Source organism: Ziziphus jujuba, chromosome 9 (assembly GCF_031755915.1).
Source record: "Ziziphus jujuba cultivar Dongzao chromosome 9, ASM3175591v1".
NCBI classification, from domain to species: domain Eukaryota; kingdom Viridiplantae; phylum Streptophyta; class Magnoliopsida; order Rosales; family Rhamnaceae; genus Ziziphus; species Ziziphus jujuba.
Genome location: NC_083387.1, coordinates 4,282,087 through 4,300,935, shown reverse-complemented (window position 1 = coordinate 4,300,935; position 18,849 = coordinate 4,282,087). Strand labels below are relative to the sequence as shown.

General features: G+C 34.2%; 4 protein-coding genes across 7 annotated transcripts; 3 read left to right on the top strand and 1 right to left on the bottom strand.

The window, feature by feature from the left end:
* Positions 1 to 841: 841 nt before the first annotated feature.
* LOC107405688 (magnesium transporter MRS2-I) lies at positions 842 to 4,942 on the bottom strand. Of its 3 annotated transcripts, XM_016012777.4 has the most exons (11): positions 4,376 to 4,940; positions 4,237 to 4,266; positions 3,813 to 3,966; positions 3,544 to 3,665; positions 3,118 to 3,192; positions 2,317 to 2,541; positions 2,187 to 2,231; positions 2,047 to 2,091; positions 1,902 to 1,931; positions 1,606 to 1,725; positions 842 to 1,425 (listed from the first exon to the last, which is right to left on the bottom strand). In XM_016012777.4, the coding sequence occupies exons 1-11, from the start codon at positions 4,604 to 4,606 to the stop codon at positions 1,339 to 1,341; spliced, it is 1,164 nt and encodes a 387-aa protein (XP_015868263.3). In that variant the 5' UTR covers positions 4,607 to 4,940; the 3' UTR covers positions 842 to 1,338. The 3 variants fall into 3 exon arrangements, with proteins under 3 accessions (XP_015868263.3, XP_015868264.3, XP_024924943.3); XM_016012778.4 differs by lacking the exon at positions 3,118 to 3,192 and having other exon boundaries at positions 4,376 to 4,941; XM_025069175.3 differs by lacking the exon at positions 842 to 1,425 and having other exon boundaries at positions 1,621 to 1,745; positions 4,376 to 4,942.
* Positions 4,943 to 8,043: 3,101 nt separating this feature from the next.
* On the top strand, positions 8,044 to 13,074 carry LOC107405689 (probable galacturonosyltransferase 6). Its single transcript, XM_025069174.3, has 9 exons — positions 8,044 to 8,424; positions 8,587 to 8,621; positions 8,954 to 8,995; positions 9,093 to 9,228; positions 9,306 to 9,379; positions 10,190 to 10,509; positions 10,695 to 11,052; positions 11,746 to 12,264; positions 12,487 to 13,074. Exons 1-9 carry the CDS (start codon positions 8,313 to 8,315, stop codon positions 12,760 to 12,762), a joined length of 1,872 nt encoding a protein of 623 aa, XP_024924942.3. The 5' UTR covers positions 8,044 to 8,312; the 3' UTR covers positions 12,763 to 13,074.
* Positions 13,075 to 13,372: 298 nt separating this feature from the next.
* On the top strand, positions 13,373 to 14,112 carry LOC107425881 (photosystem II reaction center W protein, chloroplastic). Its single transcript, XM_016035927.4, has 2 exons — positions 13,373 to 13,584; positions 13,673 to 14,112. Exons 1-2 carry the CDS (start codon positions 13,488 to 13,490, stop codon positions 13,981 to 13,983), a joined length of 408 nt encoding a protein of 135 aa, XP_015891413.3. The 5' UTR covers positions 13,373 to 13,487; the 3' UTR covers positions 13,984 to 14,112.
* A 148-nt stretch (positions 14,113 to 14,260) lies between these two features.
* LOC107425890 (DNA-directed RNA polymerase III subunit rpc8) lies at positions 14,261 to 18,170 on the top strand. 2 transcript variants are annotated; one of them, XM_016035939.4, is made up of 8 exons: positions 14,261 to 15,282; positions 15,590 to 15,706; positions 15,807 to 15,902; positions 16,553 to 16,640; positions 16,737 to 16,821; positions 16,964 to 17,027; positions 17,116 to 17,205; positions 17,750 to 18,170. In XM_016035939.4, exons 2-8 carry the CDS (start codon positions 15,596 to 15,598, stop codon positions 17,795 to 17,797), a joined length of 582 nt encoding a protein of 193 aa, XP_015891425.1. In that variant the 5' UTR covers positions 14,261 to 15,282; positions 15,590 to 15,595; the 3' UTR covers positions 17,798 to 18,170. The 2 variants fall into 2 exon arrangements, with proteins under 2 accessions (XP_015891425.1, XP_048337392.1); XM_048481435.2 differs by having other exon boundaries at positions 15,582 to 15,706.
* The last annotated feature ends 679 nt before the right edge of the window (positions 18,171 to 18,849 follow it).

The window sequence follows — 18,849 nt, the reverse complement described above, 5'->3', positions numbered from 1 at the left end:
TATTTTGAGTTAGAGAGAGGGCAAACAAGCACAAACGCAGAGCGTGAAGATCGAAGGAAAGAGTAGTGACCGATGCTGGAGATCAAAAGTCATTGCCAAGTGGTGGTGTTGAAAAGATGCCATTAAAATAACCCCCCCCTCATCTAATGTTCATGTTTTGGACCAACCGTGTGGAGCCCACTTCGATGCACACCCGACTTCCCCCGTCTACTTCCCTGCCTGTATAAGAAGCCAAGCCAATGCTTCAGTTCAGTTTTCACATTGCATAGGTTCTTTTTTCTTTTTCTTTTTCTGTTTTTTTTCCCTCCTTTTCTTCTGGTGGACGGCATTTTTTTACTTTCCACCTTGACAGTTGACGTCTCATCAACTAATTATTATGATTATTATTATTATATCATAATAACATATTCGTTTTATTTAATATTTACATTAAATTAAAATAAAATGCATTCCAACCTTCTCAATTGAACACACACACACACACACACACACACACATATATATATATATATATTATTCTCCTCCTTTTTATTTTTATTTTATTTTATTTTGTTCCTAAGCATATATCCCTTCATTGTTTCATGTTGTTTATAAGATACTTCTATTTTTCCAAGTCTCAATTTCCAAACTAATAAGAAAACTAATAGCTGACAGATTGGAAGATTAAAACAAAGCTAATACACGTATATGCATATACACACGCATCAAAAAAAAAAAAAAAAAAAAAAAAAAAAAAAAAAAAGCGGAAACATTAAAATAGAAAAATAAAAAATTGTTATAATCATATTCTCTGCTTAATTCACAAAAATAAATAAATAAAATAAAATAAAAGGCAAGAAAATCCGAGGGAACCCGATGTGGTGGTGGTGACCTTATTATTATTGTTATTAATTAATTATTTTTGCTTCCAATGGTAGCCTTAGGCAGGGCCCAAGTAAGACTCTGGATAAGATTTTCAACAGACTAATAGTCAATGGCCACTTTTACACCATTTTCATTTGGGACCACAGCTCCAAATTCTATGCATAAGAATATTATTTTTCTCTGCCTAAAGGGCCATAAAAATTCAATTTAAACCCACGTGGAGATACCCACTAGGCCTGTTTCCAGCCCATTTGAATCCTAATTACAGATAACCAGATGATTGAATTAACAAAATGGTTCGTTGTATAAGACATGGCTTCAAAAGTACAGTCGCATTGTGCATCCTTTTTATAAATGGCACCTGAATGGGAGAAATCAACCACAAACCGCTTCTTCATAATCCACCCAAGGATTCAAGTAATTATTGCAAGGTAATCATATTTATATCCCAGTCTTCAATCATTTGTATAAATATCAAGATCCAACAAGACCTTTGTGCCGAGCATAGGAGATTATTGATATGAAAAGAGATGCACAAACTATTCCCGCGATGATCACCACCTAAAGTTCCCAAAACATATATCAAAATGTAATAAAAAGAATACTAAAATTCTATTCAATTATATGGACAAATACCGGAGAAAATGGACCTTTGATTTTTGTTATGAATGGTTTCATTTTGGACTAGTATGGTACATGACCTGATTTTGCTCGTTTAGGTAGTTAGTATTCTGTACATACCCATTTAAATACGTAACCATGACCTTCTTTCCATGTATATGGGATGTTCATGCCAAATATGGCCGCCACCAGAGAATACACAGAGATAGAAACAGTTGCAGAACTCAGCAAAAGCTCTAGCTGCACAATCAAGTATGCATCTATATACATGTCAACTATAAAAAAGAATGTCCCAAAAACCCTTCATACATTTAATTATATGCTAGAGGCATATATGTGGAATTTTTCTCACCCAAAACATATACTTAATTTAACAATAAGGAATGAGGATTTGCTTAAATCTTGAAAGACAGTACCTGAATGAGCTGGTTCCGATGATTGTCGAGCTGCAATATATTGCATACATTACACAATAAGCGTTAATATTATGACTGGTACTGTATATTCACCCAGAACAGAAAGGATTCTACTATTCATTATAATCATTTTCCAACTATTTACCTGAATATTTATGTAATCCTCCGTGTCATCTATATATTCACGAAGCTGCATAGAAGAGGGGAGAGAGACAGAACTTTATAACTAACTCTTATATTCAGCCAATATATGATACCAATAATAACAACAGGCAAAAGGCTTACCGTGGTCAATTTATTCAGTGTTCCTTCAATTTGCATAAAGTAAGCCTGCAAAAATACGATGACCAGTATTTTAGACTTGATCTTTGGAACAAGACTAGGAAAGGAACTGCATACCAAGAGAATTTATAACCTCAAGCAGCATTTCAAGCTCCTCAACATCATACTCCCCTTGAACTGTTGTTGGACTTGTCCTACTTGTTTTGGATATTTTTGAGCCTATGGTGGGAGAGGCAAAAAACCAATTTGGAGCCCCAGAGCCACTGACAGGTGAAGATGCCTCAGCCAACTTTCTTGATAAGTAAAGGTCTGCCATATCATCATCGTCATCGAGAAGTTGTTCGAGTTCGTCCCTTACCTGGAGTAGCATGAAAAATTTAAGTCCATATCATGGGATGGTATGTTTCTCTGACCATCAATCACCTGATCTGAAAAATTAAAGTACTTTTGATGCTTGGCAGACTACAAGCTAGGATGAATCATGTAACAGTGATTAAACTGGTAATAAAAGGGTGGAAATGTAAAAATAAGGGCCAAAACTATGAATATCTTGGCCACAAATTCCCAATTGCAACCTATCAAAAAAGGGGGGTTTTGATTGAATTTAGTAAATGGTAAAGAAAAAACAGTCCCCTCATGTATACTGTTCTCCCAAGAAAGGGATTAGAAAAAAAAAAAAAAAAAAAAAAAAAAAAACACAGGATTATTAGCCAACAATGAAAGACTAAGGTAAATTTATGAACACCAAAAGCAGAATCCTAGTCTACGTCAAGTGAAGTTGTGTCATTAATGTAAACAAAAACTATCAGCCTTACATGCATTCAATTTAAAGTTGGTCAAACTCTTTAGGCCAATCATTTTCATGCATACAAGCAATGTATGTCTCAATAATCAGTACGTTTCAAGACGATAAGTTATTAATGGTGAGACAAACCTTTTGAACCCTATTTGTCAACCTTGTCATCGCACTCTTTAATTTACGCACTCGATCCAAATTACGGCTGCTTATCTGCAGGTAATTATTATTTTTAGTCTAGAATGATAAATGTAGGCGTGCTAGCTGTAGAGATGGTTCTTTTTCTATAAACAACGATTAATCTAATGAACTAAAAGTAGAGAAGCACACATTCTAAAGCTAAAACACACACACACACATATATATATATATATATATGCGTATCTTTGCTAAATACTGGATTTGCAATTCTTGGAGAACATCGTATAATCCTACTTCTCTAGTTCCTTTTATCAGAAAATTTTCATACACACAAATTCAGCTGAATGGATAATCAAAATAGAATAACATGTAAAGTGGGTTATGTTCGTGATTCTACGTCCACCGATGCAAAAGCATTTGTACCTTGGAGGTCAGCTCATCTAAAGCTGGATAAGCATCTGACTCTAATTCTATCGTGCGAGCATCAAGAAAACTGCAAATAGCTTCAAGTGCAACTTCTAATGCCCGGAATTCGAATGGAAATTCTGCATGCCACGCACCAAACTTTCAAGGAATAGTTCACATACTGTATCAACTATCAAGTACAATAGCTTCATTACAAAATTTGACCGAAATTTTTACGAGCAATATTATCATTTCTCATGCAAATAGATCATAGAAGCACTACTCACCGTTTTCTTCGCTAGTTACGACATCATCTCGTGTCCCTTGCAGATCTTCTTCTTCTTGTTGGCCTTTGTAATTGGCAATAATTGGAGGTAATCGTCTTTGAAGTTCTTCGACAATAGGAATTACATTATCATCAAATGGATCTCTAAGCAGTACCTAAACCAAAATCAATTTCTGGGTTTGATTCAAAAATATTCCCTTCAATTCAGTTGAACCCACTCTTAGTTCTCCTTAATTATGTAAGACAGAACAGAGTAAACAGTAAATTCTCATCTCATGAGCTTCAGAAATTGCTCTTCCCCAAATACCCACATAGCGAATAGCATTTTAAAACACAAACCAAACCTCGGAATGACTAGAACAAAAGGAAAAACAAGAAAAAATAAATAAAATAAAATAAAGGTAAATAGAAGGTTAAAGATTTACCTCATCTGCTGTGATAATTGCTTTGATGTGCTGGAAGCCAATAACCAAATAAAAAGAAAACAAATAAAGTTAAACCAATAGAGAAAAAAAAGCGCTAATGAGAACAAAATTATGACATAATAGAGAAAATTAAACTAACCTCCAAATTAAGAACAATCACTTTTTCTCTGCCTAAGATCGTAGAAGGGTAGGATAACAGGGGATCGAGAATGCGAAGATCTCTAGCATGAATATGAACACGGCGCATAATAGCGTACTTGTCAACATCCAATATGGTTCCCTCACCGTTGCGGTCGAGCAAAATCCAACTTGTAGAAACCCCCGTTTTCTTCTTCGTCTCCACAGGAACAAGAAACCCATCTCGACCCATTTTCCAAACACTAATTACTATTACAGCTCCATCAAAAAAGGAATACTACTCCAATCCTAAAAAACCAATGCGCAAGAAATCGAAGTGGGGTAGGAATATTTTGAACAAACTCGCCGGTGGGGTTGTTTGTGGATTGGAAATTCAAATCAACAGGGAACAGAGCTTGCCTGGTATAGAAAGTTAAACCGGGTCGATATTTGGAATTGGGCAGTGGGAGAGGAGGGGATTTTGGAGGTTTCGAAGAGGTAGAGTGCGTGGTAAAAAAATTGGAGGCGTCTCTGAGAGAGACAGAGAGAGAGAGAGAGAAACAGATGTGCATGGTTGTGTGGCAGATAGTGGGAGTGAAGGCGAGTCGAGTTAAAAATTGGAGGGGAAAAGTTTTGAAACAGATTTTACTTTGTGTTCCATTAAAAAAATAATAATAAAATAAAAAAATAAAAAAAATTCTTTCTTTGGCGCGTGACTCCACTTCCCTCCTTTTATCCTTGTTTTTTTTTTTTTAATTAAAAAAATAATAATAATAAAATTAGAACTCCTACATTTTGTTACTTTTCTTTTCTTTTTTTTATTTTCATTATACGAAGCAAAACAAAACAAAACAAAACAAAGTTGTATGTATGAATATAAGAATTCAAATTCGTAATGATTGTCTGAGTAAATAATAGCAAAGCCATCTGTAATTACAAAACGAAAGGAGACTCTAAAAGTGATTAATCTTAATAAGCATTATCCGTCAAAAATATTTGAGAACGATTAAGCATTAAACATTGGACTTCTATAAATAAAAACGGTAGAGCCTTAAACGAAGCATGTCGTACTGTCCAGCCTTTTCATTATTGACCTTTACAAAACATACCAATGTCGTACGCCATGCATAAACAATCATTTTCTTTGCGATAATTTATTATTATTATTTTTTTTTTCTGAGAGGCCTTCTAATAAATCTTTGGCTAGTCCGATCTACACGTTTAACCTTGTTCTTTTTATAAATTTGTAAAAGTTGTCTTCCTCATAATTTAGTAAAACTTATGATTTTTGTATAATTGCATGATCCTGTTAAGCCCGTTAACTGTAAATAATTATTACCAATGAAATTTATTTGTTCCTTTTTTCTTTTTTCTTTTTTTAATATTATGGATGGAAAATCGACCTAAAGTTTTATATAAATTTATTGAGTGAATTTGTGGGCACAGCTTGAAAGTGAAAAGTGATAAATCAATTTACCAAAAAAATAATAATAATAAAAGATAAATCAAGTAGACCCCAGTGTAGGCGCAATTATAGCAGTCACTTCACAGTAAAACATGATTGGTTTTGTAAAGTTTGTGTAACTCTAGGATTTTTTTTTTTTTTTCCCTGGTAATAACTCTAGGTAGGAAGTTACCAAAAGATAATAATGAAAATTCTGTTTTTTAAGAATTTTTTTATAATGTGATATTTCCTTGAAAAGGTAATGAATTTGACATTCTTTCTTTTATGTAGAGGTAATGAACTTGAAACTTAGCCATTGAACAACTGAGTAAGTGGACTTGACAGGGTAATAGGATTTAACGAGGAAAGGAAAATAAAATAGCCACCTCCTTGAAGTTTTTTTTTTTTTTTTTCTTTCTTTTATCATTTTTGAATTGCCTTCATTTATGATAAAAAGTTTCTTACCATATTCTCCCCCAAACTGTCAAGGTGTAAATCTTGTTCTTGAAAGTGCATTTTTAATGTTTTTATTATTGTGAAATCTGATGTGACATTCAATAAAATCTCCACATCACCCTATCACCATTGATTTATTAAAAAAAAATTATTAATTATTAATATTTTATTAAATTATTTTTAAAACATTTTAGACATGTGTGTTTTATTTTATTTTTTCAACATCTCATCTCATAAGCAGCCCCAAAAAAAAAAAAAAAAAAGGATAGTTGAATTGGATCATCACTTTTTTCCACTTAAGCAATATTACATACACAAAGTAAACAAAATGTTCTATTAATAAAGAAGCATAAACACAATCAAAACCTCCAAAAACATAAAGAAAACAAATACATGCTTGGATCATCACCATTTTATTGTTAAGAAAATCAAATTTCACAAAAGGATAATAGAGTGAAAAAAAAAAAAAAAAACATAGGCACTTCTTTTGGTACTTATCAAGAACATTAGATGATTCTAAATCTTAAAAATTTATAAACCTTGAACTAGCATATCGTTAAGTTCACCTATGATCACATCAACTTATGTTGCCAAGATGAGGAGAATAAAACATGTATACCCTAAAATATTTTCAGAATACTATAATAAAATATTAAAAACTAACAATTTTTTTTAATAAACCATTGGTGATATGGCAGTGATGTGGAAATTGGAATTTGATGACACATCAAGTTTCATCTTATTTTGGTATAACTTTTTCTCTAAATTATTGATATCCTTACATTACTCTTAAATATAAATCCTAAAACAATCCCTAATTGTTTTAACAAAACCTATATTTGTCTTAGCCACTCATATTTTGTGATGGGCTTACAATTCCATATGCATATATGTATTCATAAGCTTGGTCGGTTGTAAATGCATATATATATATATATAATTTATGCGTCTTTTTTTTTCCTCCCTCTTTTACAAACTAAAATTCTAAAATAATGCTATTGAATGAAATTTTATACATAAAATTGTAAAATTTATTAAATTTTAATATACTCTTCATTTAGTTGTCCCTACAGGATCACCATAATTAAGTTATATAAACACCATAATAACAAAAGATAATAGATGGATGGTGGATATCATTCAAAGCTAGTAATAGATTCATCACATTTGACTTCTGTTAACATAAGATTGGGTGCTTGACATTCACTCAATCGGTAGTTTTATAGAATTTCAAAACTAGCAATTATGGTTCAAAATATAGGTAGTATTTAGATCACCAAACCGATATGAAAAGACAAAATAATTCACATGAGTGGAATTTGAATGGGTGAGATTGTGGGGCCGGCCTTTTAAGCCATCAACGCATGCAAGAGTTTTAGCGAACTTTAATATGTAATCTATTACTACTTCACGTCTACTCTACACTACACCAATTATTATATATATTTTTTTAAACATTAATATCTAGTTAAATTCCTAATTATTTGTCGATACATTGGAAAAAGATTAATTCAAGTTTATTTTTAAGAAAAGTTAGATAGACCGAACATGGTTTTTGGTTCTAAAAAAATATTATTATAATTATTCTGGTTAAATCAATAGATTACTTGAAAGTTCTAAACAAGTTGGTCTTAAAATTTTTGATCGGTGACATTGTGACACTCACATCGTTATCATCCTAAATCCTAATCATGTCCCACCTGCGCGTCCACGTCACACACTCGGCGTACCATATCTCAACGCAAATCCGATGTATATATAATTCCAATCTTAAAATTCTCAAATTTATTTAAAAAAAAAAAATCCAAAAAACAAAAAACCAAAAAGAAACACACATATCTTTCTCACACACCCAGAACATGGGCGAAGAAACTCTCTCTCTCTAAAAAACGCGAAGTACGAAAAAGGAATATATGAAGCCCTAGAGACACTCTTTTTTTTTTTTTTTTTTTAATTTACCTTGTATTTCAAGCATCGAATCCACCGTGATCTGAGAAATCTGTGAAATGTGCTTTGGAAACCCTAGAGAGACTAAGTTTCTCGTGCTCAGTTGCCATTGATGAAGCTGTTTCGTCGATGCCAGAGGATCCTGATCCTCTCTCTGCTCTCTCTTTCTGTATTTGCTCCAATTGTTCTCGTCTCCCACAGGCTAAAATATATCAGTTCTATTGGTATGTCTTCTTATACATCTCTATACAAGGATAAACATATATATATATATATATATATATATACACGAGTCTGAATGCGGGTGTGTATTTATCGTGTACATCTATGTATATGTACGCGATTTGATTATCTGTACTGATTTGTGCATCTGTAAATTGTGGCAGGACGGAAAGAGTTTATAGAGGATTTATCGAATATTGTATGAATCTCGCCGATCAAATCGCCATTTTTCTCATTTAGTAATGCTCTGTTTGGTTGCTGTGGAAAAACGAATGAAAGTAGAGAGAATGAATTCTCGAATCTATCATTTCATATATAAACCCTTGGTTTCTACTGTTTTTGTTTTTTTGGGGTCTGAATTTATGAAATATAAAAATGATTCCCGATTCTATTTTCTTTTCTCTTACTGCACTTTCGACAACTGAACAGAGTCTGAATATTTTATTCCATAGTGGGTTCCTTTTTCTTTTATGTATTTATTTTTTGTTAGATTGCGGAGATTGAAGCCGGGTTTTATTTTGTTTGGTGCAGAAATATAGGACAGACGAGTTGAGACTTGAAGCTATTCAGCAGGTAGTTTAATATTAATCATCTTGATATGCTATGCTTTGTGTTTGCATTCTGTTTTTACTGCTTACAAATTTATAGTCGGATCTGCTTTGTGGTTTAGGAAGCAAGTGAAGACTTAAAAGAGCCAAGGCTAGTGGTTTATGAAGATAAGGATCTGATTTCTGTAATTAGTCACGATTCTGAGAAATCCAAAAACGCTGGAGATACGACCAATGCATTGGAAAATAGTAGAAATGGTCGGTATAGTCAGTTGTATGTGTTTTCTTTCTTTCTTGACTACTTTCTCAATTTCTTTACCATGGGCCTTCTTCAGGAACCACTCATGAAAACAAAGCAGCTGATGGACAATATCAGCAGAGAGGAGTATCATACAAGTCTGCAGAAAAGGTTTGCATTGTGTTGCAAATATTTCTCCTGTACAATTTATCTCTTTCTTTGTCTAAATGTTTTACATAAATTATTTGCTCATTCCATGTTATTAGTCGAAAACCCTGAATTCTGGGTTTTTCAGGATTATCAAAATATAAAACTAATCTTCTCTGTGGACCCCTGCCCAATGCGCTGATATAAAAATTGGTGTTTGATATTGAACCATAATTTAAAGGTTACTATAAATTCTTTACCTTTTGAAGCCTTTCTCTCTGGGATCATTGTAGCATTGCTTTAAAACCTGTGTTTACGAAACAGAGTTGAAACTGGGTTCGTATTTGATTTAGATAGGGTTCTTGAAGAGTATGACCATAGTTGATTTTAGCAATGCAAAAGTATTTCAAAATTTTCCTTGTTGGATCTTACCTAACATGAAACATTACTTAACTCAAACGTTTCAGTCGTGGTTATTAGTAATCTTATTCTTTTTCATAAAGAGTTCTGAGTATTTACTGTCAGTTACTTGGCTACAACCACACCGGCAAGGGTTCAAAGAATTTGGGGTTTTTCATTTCTTAAATGGTTGAGTTGTGAACATGTTATAAACTTATAAGGAAGTAACTGGAGTTTAGGTAATGTATTAAAATGGACCAACTTTTTTGTTTGTTTGTTTCTTATTTTATTTTTTATGTTGCTTGTGCTTACGACTTTGATGCCTTAGATGTAGGATACTTTGCTAGGGTACCCATTTTTACTATTTAGCTAAATAAAGAAATTTACCTGCTCTATGGCAGTCGACTTATAAAATTATCATGGTTATGATTGCAGGAGCAATTTAGTCAAACAGTAAAAAAAGGTCAGAATATACTCTCTACATCAAACACTGTGCCAGATGAGAAAATTAAGGAGACGAAAGAAGTGCAATATAATCATACAGTGCAAACTGATCCAAATGTGCGTTCTCAATCTCGGAAAGTGATGGATGAGAATGTGAAACAGATGAAAGATCAAGTAATAAGAGCCAAAGTATACTTGAAATTTGCATCCCCAGGCAATAACTCGCAGCTAGTGAAGGAGTTGAAACTGCGAATTAAAGAGTTAGAACGGGTGGTTGGTGATGCCACAAAGGATTCAGATTTGTCAAAGAGGTGATTATTGCTGTTTCCTTTGAAACAAAAAATCAATCTTAAAGAGGATCTCACATTGTTGTTGTTGGTAGATAAAAATGTGATGGACTTTTGTAAAAACCAATTGACTAGGAAAACTATTTTCTTCTTTATTTATGCATGAAGCATCGATAACCTCATTTCAATATGAACCTGTGAAATTGCAGTGCTTTGCAGAAAATGAGATACATGGAGTCTTCATTGTCTAAAGCCAGTCAGGTGTTCCCTGACTGCTCTCCCATGGCTGCTAAGCTCCGTGCTATGACTGGCAGTGCCGAAGAACAAGTTCAATCACAGAAGAAGCAAGCATCTTATCTTCTTCATCTAGCTGCAGGTACCACACCGAAAGGCCTACACTGTCTTTCTATGCGGTTGACTGCAGAATACTTTGCTCTGGAGCCTGAGCAGAGGCAACTTCCCAACCAACAAAGCTTGCACGATTCAGAGCTTTATCATTATGTTGTTTTCTCTGATAATATTTTGGCATGTGCAGTGGTTGTGAACTCCACAGTTTCCAATGCAGCGGTAATTTTCATAAGCTGTTTACATCCTTGTAGATTCCACTAATACTTTACTTCTCTTCTGCTAAGGTGCTTTTGCTAACCGATAACCAAAAACTATTAGAATTTCTGAAAGAAAGAAGTGATTGGAATGGGCACTCTCAATCCACAATACCTGTTAGAAAAATTTACCTTGAGATACCCTTGGTCCTAGAATGGGTTTTACCTGAAAATATTCTTCATTGTGAAATGTACTTCTCTTAACTTCCCACCCAAGCCTACTTTGATATTAATTTGGGAAAAGAGTTGCAGGTTTCTATGGCCCAGGCCCATGACTTTTAAGACCTTCCCACCCCAGATAATGATAGTAATAGTCCACCCTTATTGGGAACGACATCCTATTGATTGCATGAGACAGACATTACAAGAAGAAAAACAAAGAGAAAAGGGGGGGGGGGGGGGGGGGGACGATACAGCCAACAAGAAAATTCGGATGCACATAATTGTCTGTATTGATTGTTTAGTGATCTTTTATCTAACTCTATATGTTTTTGCATCGATTTCATATTTCTGATTAATATTTTATTTTACATCAAGCTCTAGGATTATGTCATTCTTGTCACTGCAACTTGGTTTCTATAACTGCCTTGAAACCATTTAAACTTAGTTTGAGTTACAGATGAAAGCTTGATTTCGTTTTCTACTTGACAACATGCAGGAACCAGAGAAAATTGTTTTACATGTGGTGACTGATTCACTCAATTTCCCAGCAATCTCAATGTGGTTTTTAGTAAATCCTCCTGGCAAAGCCAAAATCCAGATCCAGAGTACTGACAGTTTTGAATGGTTACCCACCAAGTATAAAAATGCATTGATGCAAAATTCCAGTGACCCTAGATATACTTCTGAACTAAACCACCTTCGATTCTATCTGCCAAATATATTCCCTAAATTGAGTAAGATTGTTCTCTTTGATCATGATGTGGTGGTTCAAAGGGATCTAACTGGACTGTGGAAAGTTAATATGAAAGGGAAAGTAAATGGAGCAGTCGGGACTTGTCAGAGAAATGAACCCTCATTCCGCCAGATGGATACATATATCAATTTCTCAGAGCCGCTTGTAGCCAAGAAATTTGATGTAAAGACATGTACATGGGCATTTGGCCTGAATTTGTTTGATCTGCGAGAGTGGAGGAGACGTAATCTGACTGCTCGCTATCAGAAATATTTGGAATTGGTAAGGAAAATAATTTTTTTAGTATATGATCTGTAGTTCCATGTCTATAGGCGTTAGTATATAATTTGTCTTTCAGGCTTAAACATATAGGACGATGTTTGTTTGTATAGCTTAATGCATTTGTTTCACAATAATGCATGCTCCTTCATGGATGTGAGTAAAATGTGAATCTTATTGAGTTGTCATAATCTGACGCCTGTCTTTACGGGTGGTTTGTTGCAGGGTTTTCGGAAACCATTATGGGTAGCTGGGACTTTGCCCTTAGGGTGGCTCACTTTCTATAACCACACAATGAATATCAATACGAGATGGCATATCCTTGGATTGGGTTATGAATCTGGTGTTGCTCGTGGCAACATTGAGCGAGCTGCGGTGATACACTACGATGGACTTATGAAGCCATGGTTAGATATTGTGATTGGGAAGTACAAGGGTTATTGGAGTAAATATGTCAACTATGATCACCCTTATTTGCAACAATGCAACATTCATGACTAGTTGAACATAACACGACTAGTAAAAATTATCCGGTCGGCACCACAGAAAGTGTATTTCTTGCTTTTAGGAATTGCACTTGTCCACTCAATTTTTTGTTCTTTAGCGATTCTTCATGTAAAGTTCAACTCAATATTTTTTCCCCAAAAATTTTTCTGGGTGTAGTAGTCCTAGTATTATAGGAGCAGAGTCATAAGGAGGCAATAATTGAAACAGAAAATGTTTCCTTACGGGATTTTGTAATGCTAGGTTTTTTTATTCTTTTTTTTATTTTTGTACAGAATCACATTTTTAGATGTTCAACTATTATCTCAATTTCGTTTGTTTTTTATTTATATTTTATTTACATTTTTATTGAATAGTAAATTATCAATATCTCTATTTCGCATCGGGCTAAAAGTAAAACAGAACGTCCCCAAACTATATGGGCAATTTTCATGACTTTCGTTTCTGGCCCAAAAGAAAGGTAGACTGGTTGTTAAACAGATTATGTGACACGTGGAGAAGTTTGATTGGGTAAGTGTAGATAGGAGATATCTACCGAGGGGCTGGCTATCTATCCATCATCCATGTTGTGTGGCGCACCTGGAAAGATTTTCCACCAATAATATTAACTTGTAAAATTGATATGAAATAAGCTAAAGCCCACGACTTTCCAATCATAGAATAGAAGCAGTGAATTTTCTACATTTTCCAAACCGGTTTTCCATTTCGAATTCCGAAGAGAAATGGCTTCCTTCACTGCTAGCGCTCCAACCACTTCTGTCATCAGGGCAGGTCTAGTCCACAGGCCCTCTTTGGGTGCTCCTTCCTCACCAATTCTCGGTAAGATTTTCTCTTTAACCCTTAATTGAGTTAATAAAAATTCTTGAAAAACCAACGTTAAAGTAAAAGTGTTTTGATTAATTTCCAGCACTACCAGCAATGGGAAAGAAGGGAAAAGTGAGATGTTCAACGGAGGAGAAGGTTTCCAAGCCAGAAAGTAAGTCGAACGTGAGCATGGGTGCTTCATTGATGGCGGCAGCCATGGCTGCAACCATGTCCAGTCCAGCTATGGCTCTGGTTGATGAGAGACTGTCCACTGAAGGAACTGGGCTTCCTTTTGGTTTGAGCAACAACCTTCTTGGTTGGATTATTTTTGGTGTTTTTGGATTAATCTGGGCTTTGTACTTCATTTACACTTCCACTCTTGAAGAGGATGAAGAATCCGGATTGTCCCTTTAAACCCAAAACCACCCATTTCCTCTTTGCTTTTTTATTGCAGATTTCGTGTTCTAAGGATTGTAAAAATATGCCATTAGTACTTGGCCTTCTGGTGTTGTAGTAAAAACCTGCTTGCTGTTGAGGGCTCTATTTGTGTATCTCTTTTATCCTTTTTTTTTTTTTTTTTCCTTCTGTTTTTTAATCTTCTCTAGATGTTCTCAACATTGCTTCTTTAATTGATGCCTACAATTTTTTTTTTTTTAACTCGAGCAAATTTTAACATGTTAATTTAGGGTATGTCCAAGAAAAAGAATTATAATTGGTATTAGTGGTAACTGACATGGTACCATGTGCTGACTGCTTTACCTTGATGCTTCCATGGCGAATTCACCTGGTTCCATAAATGGCCTCATGTGTATGATCCTTAACTGCCTAGCCATTTCTTAAAAGTGAAAAAAAAAATGCATATAAGTTTGTAGTAAGATTCAGTATGAGATCAGATCCATTCAAGGTGGCTTCATCTTTCCTGGTGAAGGTGCAAGAAAACAAATAGGATGACTGCCTGCCTAATTCTATATCCTGTAAAAGTTGACAGTTTGGATAATGGGTAGAGGGAATTATTCCTAAATACCATCGCATATTAGAAATATGAGAGACCTGTTCCCCATTCCACTAAGGAAATTGAAGCAATGACTCAATGTGCTTTAATAAAACAGTTTTCCTTAGCTCTCAAGAAGGATGGTTGAATATCATCATAATCACTCATGACGGTGATATGCTGAAATTGTGATTTAAATATAGTTAAATGAAACGCTATAACAGAGCTAGCTGTTTGTTTCTATGTTATTATGCCAGTTTCCCTTCTATTTTTGTCATTGGTTTTTGTTTTGTGCTTTTTGATTAATTATACTTCCAACGTTTTGAGATTGTTGCATTAGAATTCTCAACAAAAGTCGAAAATTGTGAATCCCAAAAGTTAAAAACAAATAATTTTAAATTTTGGTTTGAGCTAATTAATTTATAAAATTTACTACCCACCCAACACCAATCAAGTTGGGCCTCTCACAGTCATAGCCAATGAAGACGGTCCATTTAACAGACCAAATCCAAACTCGAGCTTTAATTATTTTTCGAAATGCCTTCAATACCCTTCTTATGTTTCGTTAAACTTCCTTCCATACCCCTACATGTCATCCCTAATGTCTTTGCTCAGTTCACTCACTTTGCTCGCTGATTCCCGCCTGCGAGCCACTCGCCTTAGCAGCCGCTGACGTGGGGGTTTGTGAGCCCAGCCGAGCTCGCCGAAGAAAGCTAGCCAAGGTAACACTCACTTCCCGACCTAACGCTACTTACCCTGATCATGGTTTTGAATTTTGTTTCCCTTTTCATTCCCAACCAAATTCTTCTTTGTCTTGAGTTTCAGTATCCCCTTTTAATGGGATTTTCGTATTTACTTCTTCTAAAACTCAAAAAAGGGGCAGTCTTTTATTTGTATTTATATATGTATTCGTTTATTACAAGATTATCAGGGACTTTGAAAAAAAAAAAAAAATGAAATTTTTATAAATTGTTTAGTGTACTTTGATTTTAGCTTGTATAACATGGTATTTGTCGAACAGTTTTTCAGCTTGAGATGTTCTTCCTGAGCCAAATTGAGCACACCTTGCGTGTGCCTCCTGACCTCCATAACAGTCCGATACAAGAAGCCATTAAAGGAGAGCTTGAGAAGCTTTTCTTAGATAAGGTTTCTACTCCTCTCTTTTTGATATTCCCAATCTTTATGTACGTTGATAAATTGCGCTTGAAAAAACTAACAAAAGCTGAATGAATATTTGTAAATGAAGGTTATTGCGAACTTGGGGCTTTGCATTTCTGTCTATGATATTAGATCCATTAAGGGTGGCTTCATCTTTCCTGCTGAAGGTGCTGCAACTTATACGGTATGCCTCAACAGTAATATATAATATATAGAGTCTATGTCTTTGTATCATTTTATTATACTTGTTATAAATGCTCGATCTTTTTGCTTCGTCCAGAGTGCTTAGCAAGTTTTCTATTAGACTCTAATTGTGATTTAATTTAATTGTAGAAATAATGTGTTGCTTCAGTATGAATTTTTGTGCTAGGCTTTGTTAAAACTGTGACAGGCTTTTGATTTGGCATCTTCGGTAGTTCTTATAATTTCTTAAGTTAGATTTTTAATTTATATTTGTGGCATATTTTGCTTAATGATCCTCTATACGTCTTTGTTTAAATTTTGAGTAGTAAAACCTAGTGGCTGTGTATACTAGGTATATATGCTTTTAATAATTCTTTTCATACTTAGCATTTTGGTCCAGCTTGGAGCACTTTACTAACTCTTATTTTTCTTTTCTTTTTTCCTTTTTTTTGCTACTGGATGGAAATTTAAAATAATTTTTTGACCACCATGGTAGTTATCCCTACTAATTACAATGAGAGTTGTGTTAAATTTCTATCCTAGTCAAAATAAGTCTAGTTTACTTCCTTTGCTTGGACTGACCATACTTTTGCAAGTCATTTTTTAATTTGCATACAACGATTTGTTGATCTTGTTTTCGTATTCCTTCAGGTGGTGTTCACACTGATTGTGTTCCGTCCATTTGTGGGAGAGATTATAGCTGCAAAACTTATAGAATCTAATGCTGATGGTTTACGCTGTATGTCTTCTAGATGCGTTTGTATTATTAGAGCACCAAGTTGAGGACTTATTCATCCATGACATCTGCATCCTGATCTTGAATCTATTTTGACAGTATCTGTTGGATTCTTTGATGACATTTATATACCTGTGAGTCTTTTTCCTGATCCATGCCACTCTGAGCCCGATCCAACAAAAAGGTAATAGTTATCATCTTTTCTGAATTGTAGAACTTTGTATGGATCTTCAACTCCTGGATAAATTCTTTCTTCTTTTTCTCTTTGACAAATTTTCAACTTTGTTGTTGATTTTTTTAACATTATATGGCCATGAGGATTGCAGGGACAGAGTCAAATGGATATGGGAGTATGAGGGAGAAAAATATGATTTTGATGAGCAAGATGAGGTTTGCATTGTTGTTCCTTGATTAATTCTAGGTATGCTCTCACGTTTCACGAGTCTTGAAGTAGGCTAACTTATGTCTTTTATGGCAGATAAGGTTTCAAGTTCACAGTATAAATTATCCAACAATTCCAGTTGAGCCACCAAAAGAATCAAAACCATTTGCTCCTATGAAGATTATTGTAAGTTCAATTTTGCTTTCTAGCTGTAGGATTACTTAATGTTATCTCCTTTCTTCTTGTTCTCTTTCTTTTTTTCTTTTTTCTTTTTCTTTTTTTTTTTTTTTCCTCGCTTAAGTCTTGGGAGTCACAAAAGAAATCAAGTTTCTGGGCTCAATCTTTCTTGAATTCGTTTCTTTTTCCTCTTCGGGTTGTTAAGGAAAACATGGGGCTGAAACCTTCAAGCCTGCATACTTTCTGATATGTATTGGCCGCTGGACCCCTATTCTTTTTTTTTAAAGATTTTTATATCTTAAATATTCGTAACTTTACAGTATTTCTCTGAAAGAATTAATGTGGTTTATGGGTTTGAAAATCTCATGTTTAGAAGGAATATTTAGCTTCTTTGTGGTTCCTGGGGGACCGGGGATGTTACAACGAAGACACTAGGTCAAGCAACAACAACTCTTGAACTTTATAAACAGAATAATACTTTGTCTTTGACGAATAATGAATAACAGCTTTGCTGTAAATTAGTTTCCAATTACGTTTCCTTTCTTTTTCGCAGGGAGCACTAAATTCAGAGGGTTTGGGCCCTGTTACATGGTGGATTTAGCAGGCTGAGATGGAGGAAACTCAAACGTCAAAGAAAGCAGTGCATATAGTTGAGCTTTTCCATACTCTGGATTAGGAGCTGAAATGGAAAACCACTCGGGTTGCTTAGCGGAAATCTAATGTCCATTGAGAAGAAGGTGAACAACTGAATAGAAATGGGGAGGTTGTACTATTACTTTCATTCTCTTGGCAAAAAAAAGCTTCAGTTGGGGAACTTGGTGATCCTTAACTCACTTCCTTGTAATTATTCCAAGCTTGGAACCATTTATTGGATAAAATATACACACTCTCTCTCTCTCGCGCGCGCTCACTTAAAAAATTTGAAAGTGATATATTTTCGTTTTTTTGTGGATGGAATTGTAGTTTCCTCTGTTCCTTTCTTGATTCTAGTACTAACTTACGTCCTTTGTTCCTTTGTTTCTGGTTGACGGTCCTTTCCGTCGATAGCATAGGGCTCATTTGGTCATTCTACTGCATATGGAGTGGCTATTTCCTTTCCATACGATGTTTGGTCTGTATTTGCAGTCAAGATTTCTTGATACCCACTTATGAATATGCAAAATTGTTATTTGTTTATTCATTAAAATACAAACTCAAACATGTTCTTCCAAACATATTATTCCATATTATTTCCAAGAAAATACATTCTGTTTTTTTATGTTTTTTTTTTTCCTTTTTTTCTTTCTTTCTTTCTTTTTTTTTTTTTTTAAAGGATTCAACTGTTCTTGTAAGTTTTTTTATTGTGAACTTTTTTTTAAAATTTGAAAATTCTGTTGACTTTCATCAATATCATTGATACCGTTTATCTGTTATTTTTATTGAAATAATTTCTGATTGTAAGTAATCAAGTAAGTTTCATTTTTTTTTTAAATAATAATATAGCATAAAATTGCTATCACTTTTTTATTTTTTTTAAAATAATAATATAGCATAAAATTGCTATAACTTTAAGCTCGATAACTATGGTTTAATACTAATACACTAACAAAATGAAGAATTTAAATAAATATTTTGAACAATGGTAAACACTTTCGCCGCCAAATTTTAACAGCG